This window comes from Rattus norvegicus, chromosome 4, assembly GCF_021556685.1.
Source record: "Rattus norvegicus strain SHRSP/BbbUtx chromosome 4, alternate assembly SHRSP_T2T, whole genome shotgun sequence".
Taxonomy (NCBI): domain Eukaryota; kingdom Metazoa; phylum Chordata; class Mammalia; order Rodentia; family Muridae; genus Rattus; species Rattus norvegicus.
In genome coordinates this window covers 118714759-118738416 of record NC_141537.1, presented here as the reverse complement: position 1 = coordinate 118738416, position 23658 = coordinate 118714759, and the positions used below count along the sequence as shown (strand labels likewise).

The window sequence follows — 23658 nt, the reverse complement described above, 5'->3', positions numbered from 1 at the left end:
GGCTTATGTTACTTTTCTCTTTCTCCTTCATACTCTCCCTCCTTCCCACTTTTTTCCTTTCTATTTTCCCTCCCTCCCTCCTTCCTTTCTTCTTTTTTTTTTGTGTATATTGATTTTACTTATTTTATGTCTGATAATATACCAAATACCTGGATTTTTTTTTTTTAAACAAGGTATTACTGTGTAGCCTAGAGCTCACAAACTTAAAACAATCTTCCCATCTCAGTCTCCAGAGTCCTGGGGTTACAGGCACGTGTGCCCCACCCTGTTTGTATATTACCTGATAGGCACTCTCTTTCCGTGTTCTCTGCATGCTTTTTGCTTTTCCTCATTTTGTTTTTCTCCACTGTGCTGTTGTACTTTCGGTACATAGTTTTTACTTATGTAGTTGTTTTGTTTGTCTCCCTCCATTAGAATTTGCTCCACATTATTAGAGGGTTTGCTTGTTTTATTCATTGCTGCTTCTCTTCTGTCTTTCTAAACAACAAATGTTATAAAGTGAGTGCTCAATAAATATTTCTTTAAAAAAAGCAATTCTGTTAATTGACAAACTCATCATTTAAGCTTTTACAACTTGCACTTATAGTGTACATGCATTTATTTACTTAATCCAAAGCCAAAACCGATATTTCTCCTATTTTATTGGTGGGGAAACAAGAACAGATGGTTTGGAATTTTATAGTAATTGACAAGGCTGAGGTCAAAGTCAGCCCTTTCTGATTTGCAGTACGTTCCTCTTCCGTGTCATCCACCACGGAATGACCTCTTTATTCTTTTTGCATATTTAAGGGATATAATTTTTAGGTGTATGTGTGGGATGGTCCCTGAATGCAGATATGGAGATTTTCACTGCACACAGTCCATATTCTACAGATACGGTTTGTTGCATTTTGAGATGACTGTGGGAAGAGAGTAAATTAGTCTCCAGTAAACTGGATCTTGTGCAAGATTGTATCCTTTAGGTGTGGAGCTTGTTTGCTCAAATGGGACCTCTTGAAGATAAGAACTGCCTTCCTCTGGGACCCCAGTGGGCACAAGAATGTCAACCATGGAGTCTGGTAGGGTTGGGAAATGGGCAAATGTCCTAGCTAACAGCCCTGTTTAGATGCACATGCAGGGCGGTGGGAGAGCCATGTAGGCGTGTTCACTGATGAGGAGGCAGTTCTTAGCTTGCCTGGTAGGTCTTACCAGGAATCTGGAGTTCTTGGATGAATTAAATGTGAGGTGGGAAGACTGAAAACTTTTTATTTACAGTTCTTGGCATAATTCTGTTTTTTTTCCCCCTTTTGCCAAGCTGGTAATAGCAATGGAAGAGCTGAAGCAGTGTCGACTACAACAGAGAAATATTTCTGCTACTGTTGATAAGCTAATGTTGTGTCTTCCAGGTGAGGACCTGGGAATGGAGTGGGATTCTTGATGTAATTCCTTTAGCTGAGTTAGTTGTTTACTTTGTTTCAATGATGCCTGTGTCACCTGTTTTCTCTTTCAAGTCCTAGAGATGTACAGTAAACTGAGGGACCAGATGAAAACCAAAAGGTAAGATTTTTTTAATTGAGTGGTCTTTATTACCAAAATTTTCTTTTATTTACAATACTTAAAAAAGAGATTTATTTTATTTTTATATGTCTCTGCGTGTATGTCTCTGTTTTTGCTGCATGTGTTATGTGGATACCCACAGAGGCTAGAAGACGGCATTGGATCCCCTGGAACTGTAATTACAGGCATTTGTGTGTTGTCTGATGTAGATGCCAGGGTCTGAATGGGTCATCTGTGAAGCAATAACTACCCTCAACCACTGTCCTATCTCTCTAGTGCCCTCCTTGCATCTTGAGCTGTCAGCTCTACAGAATATTTAATTGTATCTGGATGACTCAGTGGTGCCTATGAACCTTGCCATTCGGCTGTTTGGGTTAGGACATTTCTCTGCCTTTTCTGACCTCCCTAAGTGTTCATCTCATACCTCCTGTCAGTGTGCCCTTGTCTCCTTTCTTTCCCACCACTTCTATCCTCCACTGCTTCTCTCCATTTCCTTACCTCACATACATACCCCATCTAGACTAGTACTTAGCACAGACTCAGGCAAGCTCTCTATGCAGGTTTCCCCTCCCTCCCTTCCTTTCTTGGTCTACTATTTGATGCCTTAAGTCAGGCAGTCTTTGGACTCTGAGACTTTTCCTTGATTGTGACCATGGTGTAGAGATCACCTTCAGATTTATAGCCCATCTTGTTTGTTTTCTTCTTTTGGAGTTCAGTTATCTGCCGTGTGCTGTTTGATGGTTGAAAACAGTTGTTTTATGTATTAGACAGGACCTACTTGTTATAAAGTGTTGCGTCATGTCTGTGTCTTGTTAAGCTTTCATGGCTGGAGGCCTTTTTGAACTGTAAATATCATTTATACTCTTGGGTTTTATGTTTCCTAAAGTGTCCCTATCACATATCTTTGTTAATAATGTTCTTCTGTTAGGGAAGGAATTATTTTTCTGTGGTGAAAGCTTATATTTCATATTTTATTGTTATGAATGAGAGGTAAATATTTATAGGTAACTGATTCACTTTCAGGGATCTCTTAGAATTAAAAGAAATAATCTTGAAAGAGTTCTTTTCACAATAGCAGTTATTCTCAGGCTATGGGTTCCATAACCCTTTTGGGGTCAAGCAACCCTTTCATGGAGGTCACCTAAGACTATAAAACCAAATATTTACATTATAATTCATAACAGTAGTAAAATTACAATAATTAAGTAGCAGTAAAACATAATTTTATGGTTGGGGTCACCATAGCATAAGGGTCCCAGCATTAGGAAGGTTGAAAACCACTGTCCTAGAGGGAAAAGAGGAGAGTGAGCACACATGTAAATGATGTGGAGGAACTGGCTTTTCAGGTTTTTTCTTCTTCTTCTTAAAGACAAGGTTTTTGCTATGTAGCTTTGGCTAGCTTCAAACACTTTGTGATCCTACTACCTTTGTTACCTGATTAAAGGTATGTGCTACCACACTTGACTTCATTAGTTAATTTATTTTTGTATGTTTTTAAGATTGATTTTTTTAAGCTTTTGATTTCGTGTGTATGTGTGTATGTGTTTGTGTGTGTGAATGCATTTGGGTATTGGTACCCCAGAGTTTAGAAGAGGGTGTCAGATCCCCTGGAACTGGAGCTATGTGTGTTTGTGGGCTGACACAGGTGCTGGGATCCAAGCTCTGTTTTTGTTTGTTTGTTTGTTTGTTTGTTTGAGACAGGGCTTCTTTGTGTAGCCTTGGCTGTCCTAGAACTCACTCTGTACATCAGGCTGTCTCTGCCTCCTGAGTGCTGGAATTAAAGGTGTGTGCCACTGCTGCTTGGCTCCAAATAAGGTGCTGTTATTTGTTGCCAGGAATCACTGGACTTTGTATTAATTAGTCTTGAAAGATGTGATTCTGTTTGGCAGAGCAGATGCTTCATCATGGGCTGCATGTCTGCAGGCAGCATGCCTGAATTTCCTCATTCTGGAAACTGAGTTCTTAGAACTAAACCCCAGTATGTATTTATCATGGTGGTTCAACTTCTATTACATGCAGTCCTTGATACCTAGTTGAGTCATTGCTATTCTGCACATGCTAAATCATGTAAAATTGTAATATTTTAGAGTCTAAAAATTTAATGAAAACAACTATTTCAGATTTATGTTTGTATGTTTATTTCTAAGTTTAAGATGAACAAACCTCTCTGTTTGGACTAAGAGTTTAATTCTTAGAACTTATGAGAAACGACCCTCCCTCAAAAGAAAAACCAACCAACTAACCAGCAAACAAACAAACAAACAAACAAGAAAAAAGAAAGAAGTCTGTGGTCTGGTGTTTGTTTTTGAGTATGTTGAGGTAAGAAGAGCTGAAGTGTCTGCCGTGAAGAGTCTGAGTCCAAACTAGACCTACGTATTTGTTTCATCTATGGAAGGAATGAGTTTTCCCTTTCTAGACAGATATCAAATGTCATAATTAGAGAATTTTAAAGCCTAAAGAGGAAAATTATGAATATTTTGCTGTCTAAAGAAAAAAATACTATGATTCTCACTTTTGTGCTTGTTCCTCGGTATTTATTTGAACTTTTTTGTCTATTATTTGTGTTTGGTGCTAGATATCTATGATTTGTGAAAAAATTATGCACAGTTATACTTTTTTTAAAAAGACAGTCTGACCTCTAACTTACTATGTAGTCCAGGCCCTGAATTCATGGCGAGCCTTCTGCTTCAGCCTTTCAAGTGCTGTGTTTATAGTCATGTCTGGCTTTACAAATACTATGATTCTATCTGTAAGGTCTGTTTGTTTTTCAATTAATACAAAATCTGGGAAACATTGCAGCATCAGCATCATTCATGAAAAGGATAAATCAAACTCCTATCTCAGCTCTTTGCTCTAAAAACCTATTTAGCACATCGAGACGTAGGGGATGCATGAACCAGACACAAAACTAAAGAGAATTGATGCTGTCTTTGATCTTAGGCAAAAGCCTGAGAACTGTTTGTCTTTTTCAAATGTTTTATGTTCAATAATATTGTAAATGTTTTTATTTATTTATTTTTAATTGGATATTTTATTTATTTGCTTTTTAAATGATATCTCCTTTCCCAGTTTCCCCTCCACAAACCCCTATCCCATTCTCCCTCCTCCTGCTTCTATGAGTGTGCTCCTCATCCCCTACTCACTCCTACCTCACCTTGCATTCCTACACTGGAGCATTAGTTTATTGACATTTTAGTACATGGATATATCATAGTTTGTTTAGCCAGCCAGCTCCTTCTTATTTAATACCCATTTTACTTTAATTAGCCTACAATTTAAGAGCTCTATATAATTTCGACAGTTAAATTTCCTTTGAAGTCATGCAGGCAGAAAGAATACCTTGAGAAGGTTGAGGAGATATTCAGGTGTAGAGGAAGTGAGGGAAGCGGAACAGTGAGGCTGTGGCAGGAGAGCAGGAGGCTCCACAGTTGCAGCTGAGAAGGGCCGCAGGGGTGTCAGGGAAGGAAGTAGGGAAAGGAGATGAGTAAGAGACAAGAGTGATGGCACTGAAGGAAATGCCATAATGTATTCTGACTTAAAAAGAATAATGAGGGATTAAACCTGTAAAGACTTCTAAATGTATATACAGGATATTAATAAAAACATTTTCCTTTTTGTTTTTGAGATGGTCTTATCATTTAACATGGGCTGGCTTGGAGACTATGTAGACCAGGCTGATCTCAAAATTATACATATCCTCCTGCCTCTGCCTTCTCGCATCAAAGGCATGTGCTACCAAATCTATCTTATCTGTCCCACCCGCTTCTCAACAGTATTTCATTATGTAGCCCAGGCTGGCCCCAAACTTGTGACAATTTTCTTACCTCTGCCTTTTGAGTGCTGTGATTATGGGTGAATGCTACCATGTCTAGTTTTTATGTCAAAAAATGTTATGCCTGTGTATCTTTTTGGAGACAGATTGTTATACAGCCTAGGCTTACTTAGAACTCTTGATCTTCCTTCGTCTGCCTCCCAAATTCTGGTATTATGACATGTGCCAGCACACTCAGCTAGCTGTTTTTAGTTGATTTACGAATCTTAGTATGTATGCCTATAGAAGCTTTTGTAGGTGTCATGTGAAAAGTATCTGTCTTTTTATTACATCTCTCAGAATGGCCAGAAATACTTACTTTCTTCAAGACAGTAAGAGTCAGTTCATGCATCAGAGGCCTTACTTTAAGAACTAAAACTACTGGAGACAAAGAAATGTAAACAAAACACCTCAAAGTGTAGTTGTGGGTTAAGGACCTCCTTAACAAGGTTTCAGAACTCAGGAAATAATTGCAAGAAGTCACAAATAGGACTACATAAAATTTAAAAAAAAACCCCTCTATATAGGAAAAAAAAAGCAAACAGCAGAATGAAGAGACAGAATGTAACAGAATCCTTGCCAACTGTATATCCGATAAGTGATTAATATCTAGATGCTATAAAGAACCGAATAAAATTAAACACCAAATGAACAGATCATCTAGTCAGTAAATAGGAAAATGAACCAAATAGATAGTTCTTCAGAAAGGAAAACCAAGTGCCTCAAGATATGTGAAAAGGATGATCAGCATCTTTAGTCACCAGGAAAACATAAACTAAACCTACACTGAGAGTCCATTCCTGGGGCCAGTGAGGCACTCACTGGATAAAGGTACTTACCAAGAAGGATTGCTGCAAGGTGTTCTCTGACCACATGTACCTATAACTGCCCTCTCCCCACATAAGCAAAAGAGTGTTTTAAAACAACAGAAACAAAATAAATTAAAAAAAAACCCATCTCTATTATACCCTAGTCAGAATAGCAATTATCCAAAAAGAAAGGAAGGGGGAATGGAAGAAAAGGGCAGAACATACTGGTTATATGGGAAAAGGATGTAGATGAAGTAAAGACCCTCGTGAAGATATAGGCATTGTGGAAAACAGTTTGAAGATTCCACAGAAAGCTAACTATATAATAGAGGTACCATACTATCACGCTATCTCTCCTGGGTATATTATCTGGAGGATGCTAAATTAGCACATCACAGAGTGAGCCATGCCACAGCACACTGCACCATTCACTTATGTACTTAATCATGATAGTCCAGGAATGGAACCTTAGTGCCTATTATCAGATGAGTGGATAAAGAAAGTGTGGTTAATATAAACATCCACCCATAGATAAAAATGAAATTAGGACATTTGCTGGAAAATGGAGCATGGAGAGATCATTATGTTAGATTAATAAGTTAGACTCAGACAAATATTGCATGCTTTCATGTGCAAGCTAACTTGAAATTTAAATATATGTACGAATAAAATATAATGACATATGAAAATTCTATAAACCCTCTATTTTGTATTCTACATTAAAATGCAAGAATAAATCTAGATTATATAAATATTTATATACTAGTTAGTATTATATACTAATCACATATATGACATGGTAATCGGAGATGGCTAAAGGAGGAGGAAGGCATAAAAACAGTGAGGAGGAAAAAAACAAAAGGGTAATGGGGGAATTGAATGCAAGCAAGCCATGTTTTCTGTTATGTGCAGAGAATAGATTTAACTGCACACATTAGTGTCTTTCCTTGTACAAATGCTATGACAGCCAATGGAGACTGAGGGGAAGATGGTGATTACTGAAAGGGAAGGAGGAAGGAAGTAGGAAGGTCCTGGGGGAGTAAATTTGAGCAAGATGCAATGATGTATGTATGAAAGCTTTTGTTATAAACCCATTTATTACACTGATTTCAGTTACTTGAAGTTATTCTGTGTTTATCATCCTTTCACTTTTAGCCTGTCTGTGTCTTTCTTTCAATCTAAAGTATATTTCTTGTAGATAAAAGATGATTGTGCTTTTTAAAATCCCACCTTGTGATGTTTGCTTTTTAGTTGGAATTTATAGTCCTTTCATACTTAATGTTATTAGGGTTGGATTTTTCTGTTTCATAGTTTTCCCAATCTCCTTGGTTTCTGTTCCTCCTTTCTCCTTTTTTAATTTAAATATATTGGAATATATGCTTTTTTAAAATTGATTTTGAAAATAGTAAAATATTTTTTAGATTTATTTACTTTATGTGTTTGAACAGTTTGCCTGCATGCGTGTGTATATATACCATATGTGTACAGTACCTGAGGTGGCCAAGAGAGGATGCTATATCCCCTGGAACTGGAGTTATAGATGGTTGTGAGTTGCTATGTGGTTGCTGGGACCTGAACCCCAGTCCTCTTCAAGAGCTTCCAGTCCTCTTAACCATTTATCCATCTTTTCAATCTCTTTAAAAATATTTTTTGATTTGCTTTCTTGGAGTTTGCTATATGATACTTAGGTGCATCTCAGTTTATTACAGCTTCCTTTAAAGTCTTTGCCTACTCAAATTTGATATATAAGTGTACACACACACACACACACACACACACACACACACACACACACAAACACATATACTTATATACTGCTAGCTTGGTTTTAGTAGCTCACCTTTCTTGCTTACTGTTACATATTTATGATTTCCATATATTTTATGAGCTCACGTACCATTAAATTACTACTTTAAAAATGTTATTTTTCAAAGAAGTTAAGAAATCTAATTTTTAAAAATTAATTTTAAAAGTATGTCTTGTCTTAATATCAGTGCTGTTTTTTCACAAGAAAGTTTCCCAGGGGAACTGCAGGTAATGGAAGTATGCTGGGCAAGGCTGGTAGCAGCATTTCTGTGGAACAGTTCCATTGATTTCCCTGAAATCCTGTTTTGGGTTAATTTGGATACTTTTTCATACATATGCACGTGTGTACACAACACACACAAACATATGCACATGATTTTTCAAGTTCTCTTTATCTTCATTAGAAGTCTTCTTGAGTATTTTATTTTGTAGAATGGTCTTTTGACATCGAGAATATTTTAGAAATTATATGATTTATTTCATTGGCATTCATGATTATTCATTTTTTGGATATCTTTGATTTTATTTTATTAGTCTTTAAAAATATATTAATTTTTAATAGTTAAAAAATTCCATTAAAATACTACACTGGACTTGTCTTAATGTACAATGAAAGCTAATTGAGGTTAGATTTTTTTTCCCCTCAGGTAGTGCATTTGTCTGTCTAAGAAAGACTGAGGTGGTTGATTTCTTTTGTAGGCATTATCCTGCACTGAAGACACTGGAGCATCTGGAACATACCTATCTGCCTCAAGTGAGCCACTATCGATTCTGTAAGGTGATGGTGGACAACATCCCTAAGCTTCGGGAAGAAATAAAAGATGTTTCTATGTCTGATCTCAAAGACTTTCTGGAGAGCATCCGCAAGCATTCAGACAAAATTGGAGAGACTGCCATGAAGCAAGTAGGTCCTTGGTTTGTGACAGTTCAGCCTGTTGGCTCTGCAAATAGCTGGTTATACCCAGATCTCTCCTTGGCAAGTGTGTAATTCCCTCTTACCTCATTGTAGGAAGGTCCTTCATAAGTGAAAATGTTATGAACTTGGCAGAGTGATGAGTTGTGTTGTTCCTCTGTGACTGTTGAGTGAACAGTGTCTAATGGTGAAGATTTGTGTCCAAGACTGGAGAGAATTCAGCTTGACTTTGTATAGTATTTAAAGTCCACAGTCTTTGAAAGCTTTCCTTTTAGTAAATAACATGAACTGTGTTGCATGTACCTTTGGTTGGTTATTTACTGTTAAGATGGCTTGTCATGTGTAAATATTTCTGATGTTGATGGGTGTTAGTGACAGAAAGGCGTGTTGTTGTAGACTGTGGGTTATGACTGCAGAAGGGATATACTTACAACCCCTAAATTCATCAAATGTGTTATGAATACTTATTTTCTTTAAATATCTTCAGCTCTGAGGCTGTAACATCATGAGAGGTATCTTTTCTCATTGCAAAGGAAGAACAATACTGGTTTGCAGTAACATTGCCTCTCGAGATTTAAGTCACAATGATACTATAAAGATGTGTTAGTGTATTTGATGATGCATCCTACAACATAGACTTTAATTATTTATGGAAAGTGTTTTATGGTTTTGTAAACAAGTGTTTTCAAGTAGATTCGTATTATACGTGGGGAACAAGGCAAAGCAGACCACATCTGGAAGCCTTACTTTAGGGTTCAGCACGTATTAATAGGCATAGTTCAGATGTCTATCTGATACTGCAGAGTTTATAAGATAGTTTAAAAAAGTCTCCTTTTAAATTTTATTGGTATTATACTTTAAAACATGACAAGTGTAGGCTCTTCTTGTCTCAGCTCTTTTGTGCTGTGACTGCAGGTGTGAGGTGTCACCAGTTCTTAGGGCTGGACCTCTACTCTGGCTTTCTAAAGTTGCTTTCTCCAGGCCCTGGCTGGATGAATTTATTTTCCTTTGCTAAAATGCTGTTATGAATATTATCACTTCATTTAATTTGAGATTAGCTGGTCTTATTTCCTAAGTATCTGAAGAAATGAATGCCCACGGAAGGGAAGAGACTTGCTCAAATCCAAGCAACTTGTGAAGGTCAGACCCTCTAATAGAATTCAGACAAAGTTGGAATGGATATGTTAACCATGGCACTCAGTCTTTGTAAACTCTTAGCTAGTTTATTTTTTATTCTACAAAGAAGAACTGAATAAATCTTTCTGTGGATTCAGTACTTTATTAAAAGTTTTCATATCAGAAATGGCCTTAGAGCATGAATTGCTATTCTGTGCATGCATGTGTAAGGTTGTTGTTTGCTTTGTGTTTTGGGGCACAGTCCTCACTAATACAGTCCTGGCTGTTCTGGTACTTGGTGTATAGAACAGTCTGGCCTCAAACTTAGAGATGCAAGCCTTCCAAGTGCTTGGATGAAAGGTTTGTGCCATCATGAGCAGCTCTGTATGGTTTTTTTTTTTTTTTTGTTGTTGTTAAAATCAAATAATTGGTTCCTTAAAGGCATCTTATATGTGTTATTATTATTATCCCTTATTCTCATTTGCGCCCCTGTCGACTGCCATTCTCTATTCTCCCTCCTTTATCTACCTTATTCCTGCCCCCATCTCATTTAGTCCTCCCTTGTATTTTATCCTGCCCATTTCTCTTGATGCTCTTCTTGCCTACTTCCTGGGCTAAAGTAATGTGCGTGTATTTTATAGTTACATGATGTAACTTGAAGTGATTTTAAAAAAATGCCTAAAGAACTTCTCTGCTAATTTTCTACTAGTTTCATTTTGAAACTGATTTCTGGAACTCATGTTACAAAATCGAGTGTGTGTGTGTGTGTGTGTGTGTGTGTGTGTGTGTGTGTGTGTGTGTGTGTATGGGCGTATTTATTTCTTATTTTGATTAGCTTGCTTTAGGCTTTGTAGGCCTGAATGAAGTTTGTGAGTAAACATTTTTTGCTAGGTTGATTTCAATTGTGAGGCCCTTTAACTGAGAGAAGGATTTACTTACTTTTAAAATTCTGTCTTGTCTTTGTCAAGTTATATGTTTGTGTAACTGATGTTAAGAAAAGAAGCTATCCTCTGCTTCTATTTTAGTGTTTTTATGGGATTTCTGAGTGTGTGAATAAGTAGTTCTCTGATTCTGATAACTTTTTTGAGCTCTTTTCTTTCTATTTGCTTTGTTCAATTCCAATGTGTTAGTTTTTGTTTGATTTTATTGTATTATTAAAAACGAAAAAGATATACACACATGAAAGGAATCTAAACAGAGTCACCAAATAATGGGGAGACAATGCCTCAACTGAACATTTTGTGCCACCAACTGAAATCTCTAGTTCCAGGAATGGGTTGCATCTAGTTGAGTCATTGGCTAAAGGGTATCCATGGAAACGCCCAACCACTTAGGCTATTGCCCAGACTATTGATTGTGTTTCACAAACTGATGGTAAGGCCCTATTATTGAGGACAACAGTCATGTATCTCATTGAGCACGGTAAAATCAAGCTTGTGCTTAGAGGCTTTCCCTGTGCTGACTAGTGTTCTATGTACTAAAAGGTATGTTGCATGTTACCAGAGGAAAAAGGTAATCAACCAACTCTGCTCTAAACCCTAATACCTTCAGAGGGGCCTTTCTGCAAGATACGTTGGTGAAATAGGAATACAAATGTAGGAGTAAACAACTACCCTCTGATTTGATGTAAGGTCCACTCCCTGAGATGGAACAAAGACTTGATTCTGCTTAGGTGGCCAAGAACCTGAGTTAGATGGGTCATGGGCCTAGGAGGAAAACCAAAGACTATTACTCTGCTAAAAAAATAGAGCAACAAAGTAACCTCTAGTGATATTCTACTTTGTTAGCTATATTAGAGAAGCTTCTTGAATTTGAAAGGAACTAACACAGAGACCCACAACTGGACAATGTACAGAGTGAGAGCCTTTGGAAACCATAGTCCTAAGTGGGATATTTTCCTCAAACCCCTCCTCTCAAGGATATGTGCAGAAGATTGTAAAAGCAAGACATGTTTGATAGCTCAAATGAAACAGCATCTTCCAGACCTCTGCACACTGTTATGGTCCTTGTGCATTCATGAGTATCAGTTCTGTTGTGTACTTTTCCAATTACTGACTTGCAAAGGAAACATTACCTTCTCCAATGGAGTCTCATTAGGTATATTACCCAGACTTTAGGGTAGGCCCTATTTTTAGTTGGGCAGCACAAAATGAACTCAGTGATGTTTTTGGAACTTTTTATCTCCTATTTCTTTGGGCATATATTTGCCTCATTTGGTCCTTTGCATTTGTTTTGCATTTTGTTTTCCATTTTGTGTTTTTGTGGCAGATTGGTGTGTGTATGTGTATGTGTGTGAAACTTTAAAGATTTATTTATTTTATGTATATGATTACACTGTAGCTGTCTTCAGACACACCAGAAGAGGGCATCAGGTCTCATTACAGATAGTTGTGAGCCACCATGTGGTTGCTGTGAGTTGCACTCAGGACCTCTGGAAGAGCAGTCAGTGCTCTTAACCACTGAGCCATCAATCCAGTCCTGGGATTTTTAAAAAATAACTTTTGAAAATTGCTCTTATTGGGATATATTAATTATACATAGTAATGAGTTTCATTATGACATTTTCATACATGCATAATGCTTATGCTCTAAGATCAAGAATCAAAATGGGACCTTATAAAACTGCAAAGCTTCTGTAAGGCAAAGGACACTGACATTAGGACAAAACGGCAGTCAACAGGTTGGGAAAAGATCTTTACCCATCCTACATCCGATAGAGGGCTAATATCCAAAAATATACAAAGAACTCAAGAAGGTAGATTCCAGAGAATCAAATAACCCTATTAAAAAATGGGGTACAGAGCTAAACAAAGAATTCTCAGCTGAGGAATATCTAATGACTGAGAAGTATCTAAAGAAATGTTCAACATCCTTAGTCATCAGGGAAATGCAAATCAAAACTACCCTGAGATTCCACCAGTCAGAATGGGTAAGATCAAAAACTCAGGTGACAATGAATGCTGGTGAGGATGTAGAAAAAGAGGAACACTCCTCCATTGTTGGTGGAACTGCAAACTGGTACAACCACTCTGGAAATCAGTCTGGCAATTCTTCAGAAAATTGGACATACTATTATTACCTGAGGACCCAGCCATACCACTCCTGGGCATATACCCAAAAGATGTTCCAACATATAACAAGGACACATGCTCCACTATGTTCATAGCAGCCTTATTTATAATAGCCAGAAGCTGGAAAGAACCCAGATGCCCTTCCACAGAGGAATGGTTACAGAAAATGTGGTACATCTACACAATGGAGTACTACTCAGCTATCAAAAACAATGACTTCATGAAATTCATAGGCAAATGGATGGAACTGGAAAATATCATCCTGAGTGAGGTAATCCAATCACACATATACACAAAAACCAAACACACATGGTATGCACTCACTGATAAGTGGATATTAGCCCAAAATCTCAGATTACCCAAGATACAATCCACAGACCACATGAAGCTCAAGAAGAACGACCAAAGTGTGGATGCTTCAGTCCTTCTTAGAAGGGGGAACAAAAATATGCATAGGAGGAAATATGGAGACAAAGTTTGGAGCAGAGACTGAAGGAAAGGCTATCCAGAGACTGCCCCACCTGGCAATATAGCCCATATGCACACAGCCACCAAACCCAGACAATATTGCTAATGCCAAGAAGTGCATGCTGACCGGAGCCTGATATAGCTGTCTCCTGAGAGGCTCTGCCAGAACCTGACAAATTCAGAGGTGGATGCTCGCAGCTAACCACTGAACTGAGAATGGGGTCCCAGTTGGAGGAGTTAGAGAAAGGATCAAAGGAGCTAAAGGGGTTTGCAACCCCATAAGAACAACAATACCAACCAACCAGAGTTCCCAGGGACTAAACCACCATCTAAAGAGTACACATGGACAGACCCATGGCTCCAGCTGTGTATGTAGCAGAGGATGGCCTTGTTGGGCACCAGTGGGAAGAGAAGCTTGACTGACCCCCCCCCCAATGTAGGGGAATTTCAGGAGGGGAGAAGGGGTGGATGGATGGGTAGGGGAACACCCTCATAGAAGAAAGGGGAGGGGAGATGGGCTAGAGAGTTTATGGATGGGAAACCGGGAAAGGGGATGATATTTGAAATGTAAATAAATAAAAAATATCCAATAAAAAAAGAATTCAGCAAATATGGTCTAAAGTTATATATTAGTGTTCTTTCTCTAGTGGTGTGTCCTGCGAAGCCTATGTCACACATGAAAGCATGGAAAATAGGAGTATCAGTGTATTTCATCAATGTTAGTAAAGTTTAGTTTTCTTTCCCCGATTTAACATGAAAAAGAAAAGTTGTATGTACTATTAGATTGTTGTTTCCTAAAGGTTAGGGCACACCCATTACCTTTGAGAGAACTCGAATCTAAATGATGGAGAGGAGTGAATTGCCATGGCTTCTGGTCCTCCTATGTATGATTAGTGACTACTCTGATGTGTGAGCCAGCAGGATTCACTCCCTGCTGCTCTGATCCAAGTCTTAGAGTGCCCTTTAATGTAGGGGTCTAGGCCAGCCTTCACAGACAGATCTGAGGCAGAACCCATCTGATTGATTGGTCATGAGAGTGATTTTAGTTGTGGGACAGATAGGATGGCCCCATGTTTCAGAGTGCAGAGTGTACATTTTAGATCAGTGCATGTTTGATTGTGCATGTGGGTGAGCGTACACATATACTTACGTACACTTTGAGCTTTATATAAGGGGCTGGGGAGATTCTGGCCTTCTTTTTCTTTTATTAAGTTTTCTTTCTTCTTTTCAAAATTGTCAGCAGCAAATTCTTTTGTTTTATGTACTTGAGGAATAACTTTAAGCATATTTGCAAGTCTTGGTAAAATTCTCCTCACCATTGCTATGTGGTGATGTGTGTGTTCCCCTCCGATCTTCGTTATCTTTCCCACTGAGCTGGCTTATTGCATCAGAGGGCCTTTGCTTTTCCAGGATTCACTACTGGAAGCCTTCTAACTTCAGTGCACTCAGGCTGCTCTTACGTCTGTGCTTTCTTGGGGGATCTGTAACTAAAGGGAATGCTTCTTCCATGCAGCCAGTAGGATTAACAGATGGTCAGTCTGAATCCCAGAGCATCCAGCCTTCTTTCCTGTTTGACCCCATAACCTCTCCCCTGTTTGGCAGTGTGCTGGTGTTGACAGTTCTTTTGGTTCAGCCAAAGGTGAAAGATAATTGCTTGTGGAGTAGCAGCTGGGATGCTATGTGTTTCTACAGCAAGCATCTAACCCCACCCCCAGGCAAAACTTTGGATCTGGTGCGGATTTCAAAGCATGTGTTAAACTTTATGTGATACTGATTAAAATGGAGGGCTCCAGGGTGAATTGGCAGCCCCACAGCTGCATCAGCCAGATGACATACAGAGAAATGACTCAGGACAAATGGAGGGCTGCAGTCTGCTTGTCTCAATACCGTGCAAGCCTGTGGAAGGAAAGGTGATCCTCAAGTGTCTTGCTGTAGCCCAAGGCACATCTGACTCTTTTGTAGCCCCTTTGTTGAGGTGGTGTTTTTCTTTTCATTTTCCTTGCCTTTAGAAAGCAACAAGAAAAAAACTACTTGTGGGTAGTAATTTGCAATTATTATTTCCTTTAGTTCTCTATTAGTGCATGTCTACACCAATAGATCTGAGACTCTGAAGTTCAATTTGCTGGTCGAGGAGCTGAGATCTGAAGTTTATTCTAGAAGAATAGAAGCTTTCTATAATAGGTTTGGGTTTTGGCTCAGGATGTCTTTTTAGAAAGAATTATGCATTCGTGACCTAGGCACAGCGCAACGTTTCCTGAACAGTAGTCGTTTAGATTATCTTTGCTGAGAAATCTCTGACTTCACGACAGGTTAGGATAAACAGTTTTTTAGAGGGAGTTATGTTTTTCGTTTGCTGTTTGTTTTCTAGGAAAACAGAAAGATCAGGAAACTTAGAGGAGTAAGGATGATTATCCTTATTAAAAACTCCAAGCCAGGGGCTGGAGAGATAGCTCAGTGGTTAAGAGTGCATACTGTTCTTGGCAGAGGAGCCTGAGTTCAGTTTCCAGTACCCACACTGGGCAATTCACAGCCACCTATAACTTCATCTCTAGGGGACCCTGACACCTCTGTCTCTGACAGCATTGCACTCATGTGCATATGTGCATGTGTACACGTGCACACACAGTCATGCAACTTGAGGACTCATTGTAAGATGATGTTACTGGCCGAGCAGTATTTGAAGTAGGAGGTGTGGCTTCAGCAATTCCACAGGCAAAGAAAAACATCTTTGGATATACAGTGGACCCTCATTGTAAAAACCAAAAGCTTTTACAAAAATCTCTTTTTTAAGTCTTAAGCATAAGGATCCATTCAAGCTCCCAGGGAAGATGTTGGTGCCTTTGTGTTTCCTATATCTTTTTCTTCTTCAGATTGCTTCTTTTCTACCTCTCTTGTCTTCCCCTCTGTTCTTTGGTTTTTTGAAATGGGAGCAAGGAATATGCTGGGAATGGAAAGAGGAAAAGCTAGTTCTTTATATGACATTTTGGAACTTTTATTGACTTTTTTATATAGTTCCTATTTCACTAAAAACATTTTTGACATGCAAATTATAAGGTGTGGTTTAGGTTTGAGTGAGTAGATAATCAGCTTTTCCTCTTCCTGCTATGTGGATTTGGTTAGATAGGACCTGAACCTGTCCCAGGATACTAGTAGTGACTTCATAGATCCTAAGATCCCACTTAGCTTCCTTCCCCATAGAATATTCTGTATGTAGAGGAAAATATATTTTGAATGTAGTCAGCCACTCAATCATAGCAAATCTACTTCTTTTTAAGGACCATTTTTAAAAAGTGCCACATGGGTAATTTACTCAATAGAAGGTCAAATACTGTGTAACAATTTTAATTAAATAGAGAGGGGTAGATACTAAGCATTTCTTTGTGTAGTGAAGTTTATGAAAGAGAAATAAAATGGAATTTGGAACTTATCAGTGACCATGTTGTATTCTGCTTATTTAAGACTTTGACCTCACTAACCTGTTTGATGCATGGGAAAGTATCCTACTTTAATTTCTCTTAGTTTGAAGACAATGTAAATGTCTTCACAATGTCACATGTCTTCACACATTAATACAAATCATCCTGATTTCAACTTTATTCTTTCAGTCATCAAGCCTCTTTGAGGATATGTTGAAAGCAAGTCATTATGTTATGTTGGGTGATAGCATTTGCTGAGGAAACAAAGTAGCAGAGAACCTAATGTTTGTCTGTGTTCACTTCTTTAATACTCCAGCTAAATACTTAGAAAGGACAATGCTGGTCTCTTCTAGTGCCTGTTTAATTGACTGATACTCATAGTCTGTTCACAGGCTAAATTTTATAGCACTTAATGCTTCTTCCTTTTGGGGAGGCCACATCTGATGAGAAATGCCCATTTATTAAGTTAATAGACATAATTTAGTATTTATTTTTTGATGTTTTTTACAGTAACTTTGACTAGTATAGTAAATTACTAAATAGTATATCTGTATCTTTATCTTCATCTCCCTGTATAGATCTATTTCCACCTCTATATCTTTACATTTCTAAATCTATTTAAATCTGTCTTTATATCTCTTCACATATATCTGTATATTCCTCTATATCGATAGCCTTATCTCCATATGTATAAATCCATCTGTATATCTACAGCTCTATATATCTATATCTTCATATCTTCTTGATCTTCATTTCTATCATCTATATCTATATGTATGAGATATTTTAAGGCTAGGGGGATGGCTCAATTGGTAAAGCACTTAGAGGACCTGAACCCACTTAAGCTGGGGGCCTTGTTTTGTGGCACTGTGATCCCAATGATGGTGAGATGAGAGGCAGAGACAGCCGGATTCCTGGAAGCTCAGGGACCAGCTAGTCTGGTTAAGTGTCAATATCCAGGTCAATAAAAGGCCTGGTTTCAAACAAAATGTGGAGGACAAAACCTGAAGTTGTCCTTTGGCCATCTTTTGCGTCATGTGTATTTGTACACACACTAAATGTGTATGTACATGCATATGTGTGTGTGTGTGTGTGTGTGTATGTGTATACACACACATAAAATATTTACAGCTTCAGTACCGAAGGTTTTATGCATTTTACATTTATTTATGAAGTAAAGAAGCCGCATTGGATGCTTCCCTTGTTCTCGGTGCAGTGTCTTTGAGCTAGCTCTTCTTTACACAGGGAGCTGAGGAGTACAGTGTCCCATTATTTTGTTGCAGGGTTGTGACAGTTTGAAATCATTTAGTCTCCTTCCTCCTTTGCACCTGAAATGCTGCTTCCCCTCCTGGTTCCCCCTCTTAGAGTTCCTCCCCTCATTCCCCTTCCTCTTTTCCTCTAAGAGAATGCCCCTGCCAGAATTCTTTAATTCTGCCACATCAAGTCTCTGCAGGATTAGGCACATCCTCTCCCACTGAGGCCAGACAAGGCAGCCCTGTTAGGGGCTTTTTCTAGTCACTGGTTGATTAAGCTTCTAAAATTTTGTTGTTGATTCTTTTTCTCTAAAAGTGTCTTTTTAGTTTTGTTTTAGTGATTGAGAATTCATTTCAGTGTACCTGTTCAATCTATCATTTCTAACTTGAAGCCATTGAACAGTCTTACATTAAAGGTAACAAATGAGGCTATAGTTAGAGGTATTGAACGAAATGATAGATGGCAGAAAGTGCCTCAAAGTTAACAACTTACATCCTGAGAATCCAAGCAAAACCATTGTGTGTTAGCTTTCTGTTGCTACAACAAATACCCAAGGATCAACTTGTCAAGAGTGAAGGTTTCTTTTGGCTTACAGCTTTGGAAATTCAACCCATGGTTGATTTGCCTCCTTGCTTTTGGTTCTGAGGTAAGGCTGCACACATAGTGCAATTCATAGCAGAGCAGAACCCTTTACTTGAGAGCTATGAAGCCAGAGAAGAGGAAAGAACTAGTATCCAAATGTGTCCTTTAAGACCCTAAGGTCTCAGACTGGGCCCCATGCCCTAAAGTTTCGACCATGTCTCAGTAAGGTATGGGCATGTACTAAGGTATAGAAGAAGCTTTAAACACATGGGCGTTTGCAGGGATATTTGAGATTTAAATAATAACAGCTCCCTAGTGATTGACAGCTACTCAGAAAAAGTTGCCTAGTAAGAAAAACACAGAAGTGAAAGTTGGGGAGGAAACTCGGGTTTGACTTTGTTGCACATAGGATATCCATTCCATACTTGTGTGCATTATTTTGTTGTGAATAACATCACTTTGGGTAAGTCTTCTTTATATGCACTGCACAGGCATCATTTGTCACCAGAAGGAAGGAAACAGTAACAACATTCCTTGTATGAGGAGGTCAAGTCTTTAAATATCAGCAGAGTTTGGCTAATTTTATAGATGGTATAAATAAAACTGTAGAATCTTATTCATGGATCCCCTAGAATATCAGAACCCAATACTAATTTATTATCTTTGAAACTTGGACTTCTCAAGATACTGCTTACATCCTGGTAAAAAATTCTGGGGCCTCTAAATAGGCTGTTTTGGCTCAATAGGATCATCAGCTCATAGAACAACATTCTGAGATAATTGTTAAAATAGCACTTTAAGAGAGAATTTTTCTTCTATCCCTTGGCATTATCTATTCAAAGATTGTATGTTTGTTAAGTTGTGTTCTCTGGGAGTCTTTTCAACCATGATTCTTTTACTTGTCTGACTCAAAGACAGAGGGTATCTAAGGAAGTCCACTTCTGCATATTTCAGGCTTCATTTCTGATGGAACTCAAAAGAAAAACTTTGGGTTAGGCCAAAGTGTTGAAAACCAACTAAGTGGTTTTCTTTGTCTGGAGAAAATTGGAAAAAAGAATTATTAACCCCAGCAAATGTAGTTGATAGAAATGCTGTCAGATGGGCCCTGCTTGATGACACTGTCATAAGAAGTCAGAAGAACTGCTCTGTGCACAAGTGGTATCTGGTCAGCCTTGTCACATGTAAATAAACCTTTTACAAATGCTAAGTGATTTCAATAAAAACCATTTATTCGTTCTTCTTATTAAGCCAGATTCTTGTTTCTGGCTTCCTGTACCCAACAGTTTTTGATTGTCTCAAAAAGTAAAACATGTTCTGTGTGGATCAAGCTGCTGAAATGCCTTTGGGCATTGTTTATGAGTCTGCAGTCTTTATTTTCAGAGAGAAGGAGTACCTTAATGTCTACCATATTTCATAAATCTGTCCCATGTTTCAATTCAAAGCCGTGTGTGTTTTTGTTGAATGTGTCTCTGGTTGTACTTGGAGCAGACAAGCTGCCTGAGAATGTTAAGGACTGTTTGGGTGTTGGCAGCAGACGCCCCAAAGGGGATTCAGTGTTGGTTAAAAGTGCTCTTCATTATTGGCTCAAGAAAGTCAGGGAAGGTGCTCTGACAGTCAGTGTAACCATTCCTTGATGGGTTTGCCCCGTGAGTTTCCTGTCTGGCTCATCCTTAGAGACCAGTCTGCCCCTGGGCACACTTGCTAGTTTACCATTTCAGACTCCCTGCTAAGTGGCATTGAGTGTGCCTGTCTGGTGGTCAGAGAAGAGGGAAGTTGATTTTGTCTGCCACAAACGAGACTCTCCCTGGAGATTCCGCAAAAGTAATTTGAGTTGGAGATCAAAGTTTACTATTTTCTTCCTAACATTTCATTTTGAAAAATTTCAAACATATGGAAAAATTGCATGATCAATATGCACATTTATTTACCACCTACATTCTATAATTAACATCTTATAATACTTGCTTTATTTTATTCTATCCATCTATCAACCCATTGCATCTTTTTGTATGAATTTCAAAGTAAATTTGAGACATCTGTACACTTTACCTCTAAGCACTTCCGCATGCACAGCAGTAGACCTTAGTATTTGTTTGATCACTTTTTCTTTTAAGATTAAATTGAATACCACAATACGCACAAACCTGAAGTGAGCGTTTGAGAAATGTATACACCTGCTTAACCTAAGCCTGTGTTAAGACATCGAACTTAACCCATTACTCTGGAAAGGTTTTCTCTACAGTTCTCTTCCCAGAGGCAATGAATGTTCTGATTTTCCCCCAGCATAGATTAGTTCTGCCTGTTATAGAACTTCATATAAATGGAACCCAATGGTTATGTATGCTTTTATATAAGGCTCCTTTCATCCAACAGTAAGATATTTGAAGGATATCTTTGTTGCTAGAGGTTTTAGTAGTTAATTCCTTAACAACGAAAAGCAGATTTGCTTGTGTGAATTTAAAAAATTTTAAAACTTCATTCTTCTATTGACCCATACTGGGATTGTGCTGGATTTTGTCCATTTTGAGTATGTCTTCTTTGAACATCCATCAAGACTTTTTGAGGGCATATGCTCTATTTCTTGAATAAATATATGCAGAAGTAAAATCTGAGTCAGAATTCTATGAGGTACAGTGAAGTAATTTTACAAAGTGGTTGCAGCATTTCTATGCCTCTTAGTCAGTCCCGGGACGCTGTAGTGACTTTGCTTTCTCGCCAGCATCATTGCTGTTTTAGTCATTCCAGTCACTGAGTGCTTTTCTTATGCTTAACTCTTTAGTTTTGTTTTGTTTACTGTGGAAAATGAATGAAAGCTGAAAGAAACCTGAAAAAAAAAAAAACTTCAGTAGCTGAAATTGTAAATTTTCTGCTTGATTATCAGATAAGGATGAAGTAAACAGTAAAGGAAACAGAATCAGGGCAAATGGAGGAAGGGGCATGAGATTTGACCACAGGGCAAGCTCAGGTTGCAGACACTAGGCTGGTTCAGCTTTTACAGTCTTTACCTGGTGCTCAGGATGGGTGGACCTTGGGTCCTCTCTGAGCTATCATCTTCCCAGCCCTATTATTTGTTTTTTTAAAGACTGTCATTTTGACTGGAGTGAGGCAAAATCTCAGTGTAGTTTCAATTTACATTTCACCGATGGCTAGTAAGGCCAAAACTTTTTTCTTCATTTGTTTTACTGGGCCTTTGTGTTTCATCTTCTGAGAACTGTGTGTTCATTTCATTAACCCATTTTTTTTGGATAGTTGTTTGTTTGTTTTGTTATTAGATTTTTGAAATTTTTTGTAGAGTCTGGATACCAATCCTCTGTCTAATAAATAAATAGTAAAGGCTTTCTCCTGTGTTTGTAGGTTGCTTTTTTGCTCAATTAGCTGTTTCCTTTGCTATGCAGAAGCCATTTAATTTTATGAGGTCCCCATTTGTTATTTGTTGACATTTCTGAGCAACTACAGGTCTAGCCAGCAGTCCTTAACTGTGTCTCTATCTTAAATTGTTTTTCCTCTAAAGTTCCAGAGTTATGATCGTACATTGATGACAATGGTTTTGTATAGGTGAGAGATAGTTATGTACTTTCATTCTTTTGCATATAGATCCCTAGTTTTTCTAACACCATTTGTTGAAGAAGTATCTCTTCTCTAGTATATATTTTTTTGTCAAAAACTGAATGCTTATAGATGCATATGTTTATATCTGGGTCTGCTGTTCAATTATATTGACCTATATGTTTTTGTGCCAATCCATGTTTGCTCTCAAAACAGCTATATCCATTGTAGTTGCCTCTGACACATCAGTATCCCATGGGCATCATACTGTAACCACTGCATAGTAGTTCTCAACCTTCATAATGCTGCGACCCTATAAAGTTCCTCATGTTCCAGTGACTCCCATCCATAAATTATTTTTATTGCTTCTTCATAACTAATTTTGCTACTGTTATGAATTATAATGTAAATATCTGAGTTTTTCAATGGTCTTAGGTGACCCTTGTGAAAGGGTAGTTTGACCATGACCCCCACCTCCCAACAGGGATCACAACACACAGGTTGAGAAACACTGGCATAGGCTGTCATATAAGATTCCTATTTGTCTTTTAAGTCTTTGAATCCAAAATCCAAAACCTGAGGTAATAAATACTTTCTATTTATGCTGAGTAAATGAACCTCTTGACAAAGAAAGCCATGATGAGTACCTGCTTTCGTCTATACCCTGACATATTCCCGAAATTCTAGTGTGTATGCACATAGGATCAATGAATAATGAATGAAAACATTTATCAGTTGGAAAGGGTTAATGTCTAAGATAGCATTATATTTTTGAGCAAATTTATAAAATACAATTTAGGACATTTAATCATTAAAAAACAGACAAATAAACAAGCAAACATACTTCAATAAAACCTAGTTTCATGCTTAAGAATTTAGAAGACGTAACTGGGAATGTAGTTGGTAAGTTAGGGAAATCCCCCAGCCATGTTCATGGATTTCCTAAGACACCAGTCACAACAGTGTTTTAGTTTTCATTCGTTAGAAAGCAATATAAGAACTAAAAATACATCTGTTGCCAGAGGCATGCACCACATAAAATGACAGCACTCAGTCCATTCTCTCTATTAGCCGTGAAATAACAGGCCTAATTTTGGTTCATAAAGTCATTTCTAACCAGGGTATTAAAAAACAACAGTGCAATCTGTCTGAGAAGGCTTTTAATCTTGCTAGCCATGATGGCTGGTTAGTTCCTAGAATCAAAGTTTTGACCAGAGTCCTTTTTCCCACTAAGAGTTGGGCAGAACACATGGCAAATAAAAAAGGTGCTAGCAAAAGGCCCTGAGCCACATTAAACACAATGGGAATAACATTTGAAAACAGGAACCTT

At 38.0% G+C, this 23658-nt stretch overlaps 1 protein-coding gene across 1 annotated transcript in view; it reads left to right on the top strand.

Annotated features, from left to right (window-relative positions):
* Exoc6b (exocyst complex component 6B) overlaps positions 1 to 23658 on the top strand; it is a 455557-nt gene that overhangs the window by 70558 nt on the left and 361341 nt on the right. The window contains 3 exon segments of the mRNA NM_001109246.3: positions 1295 to 1385; positions 1491 to 1536; positions 8662 to 8866. Coding sequence (NP_001102716.1) covers positions 1295 to 1385; positions 1491 to 1536; positions 8662 to 8866 — 342 coding nt within the window.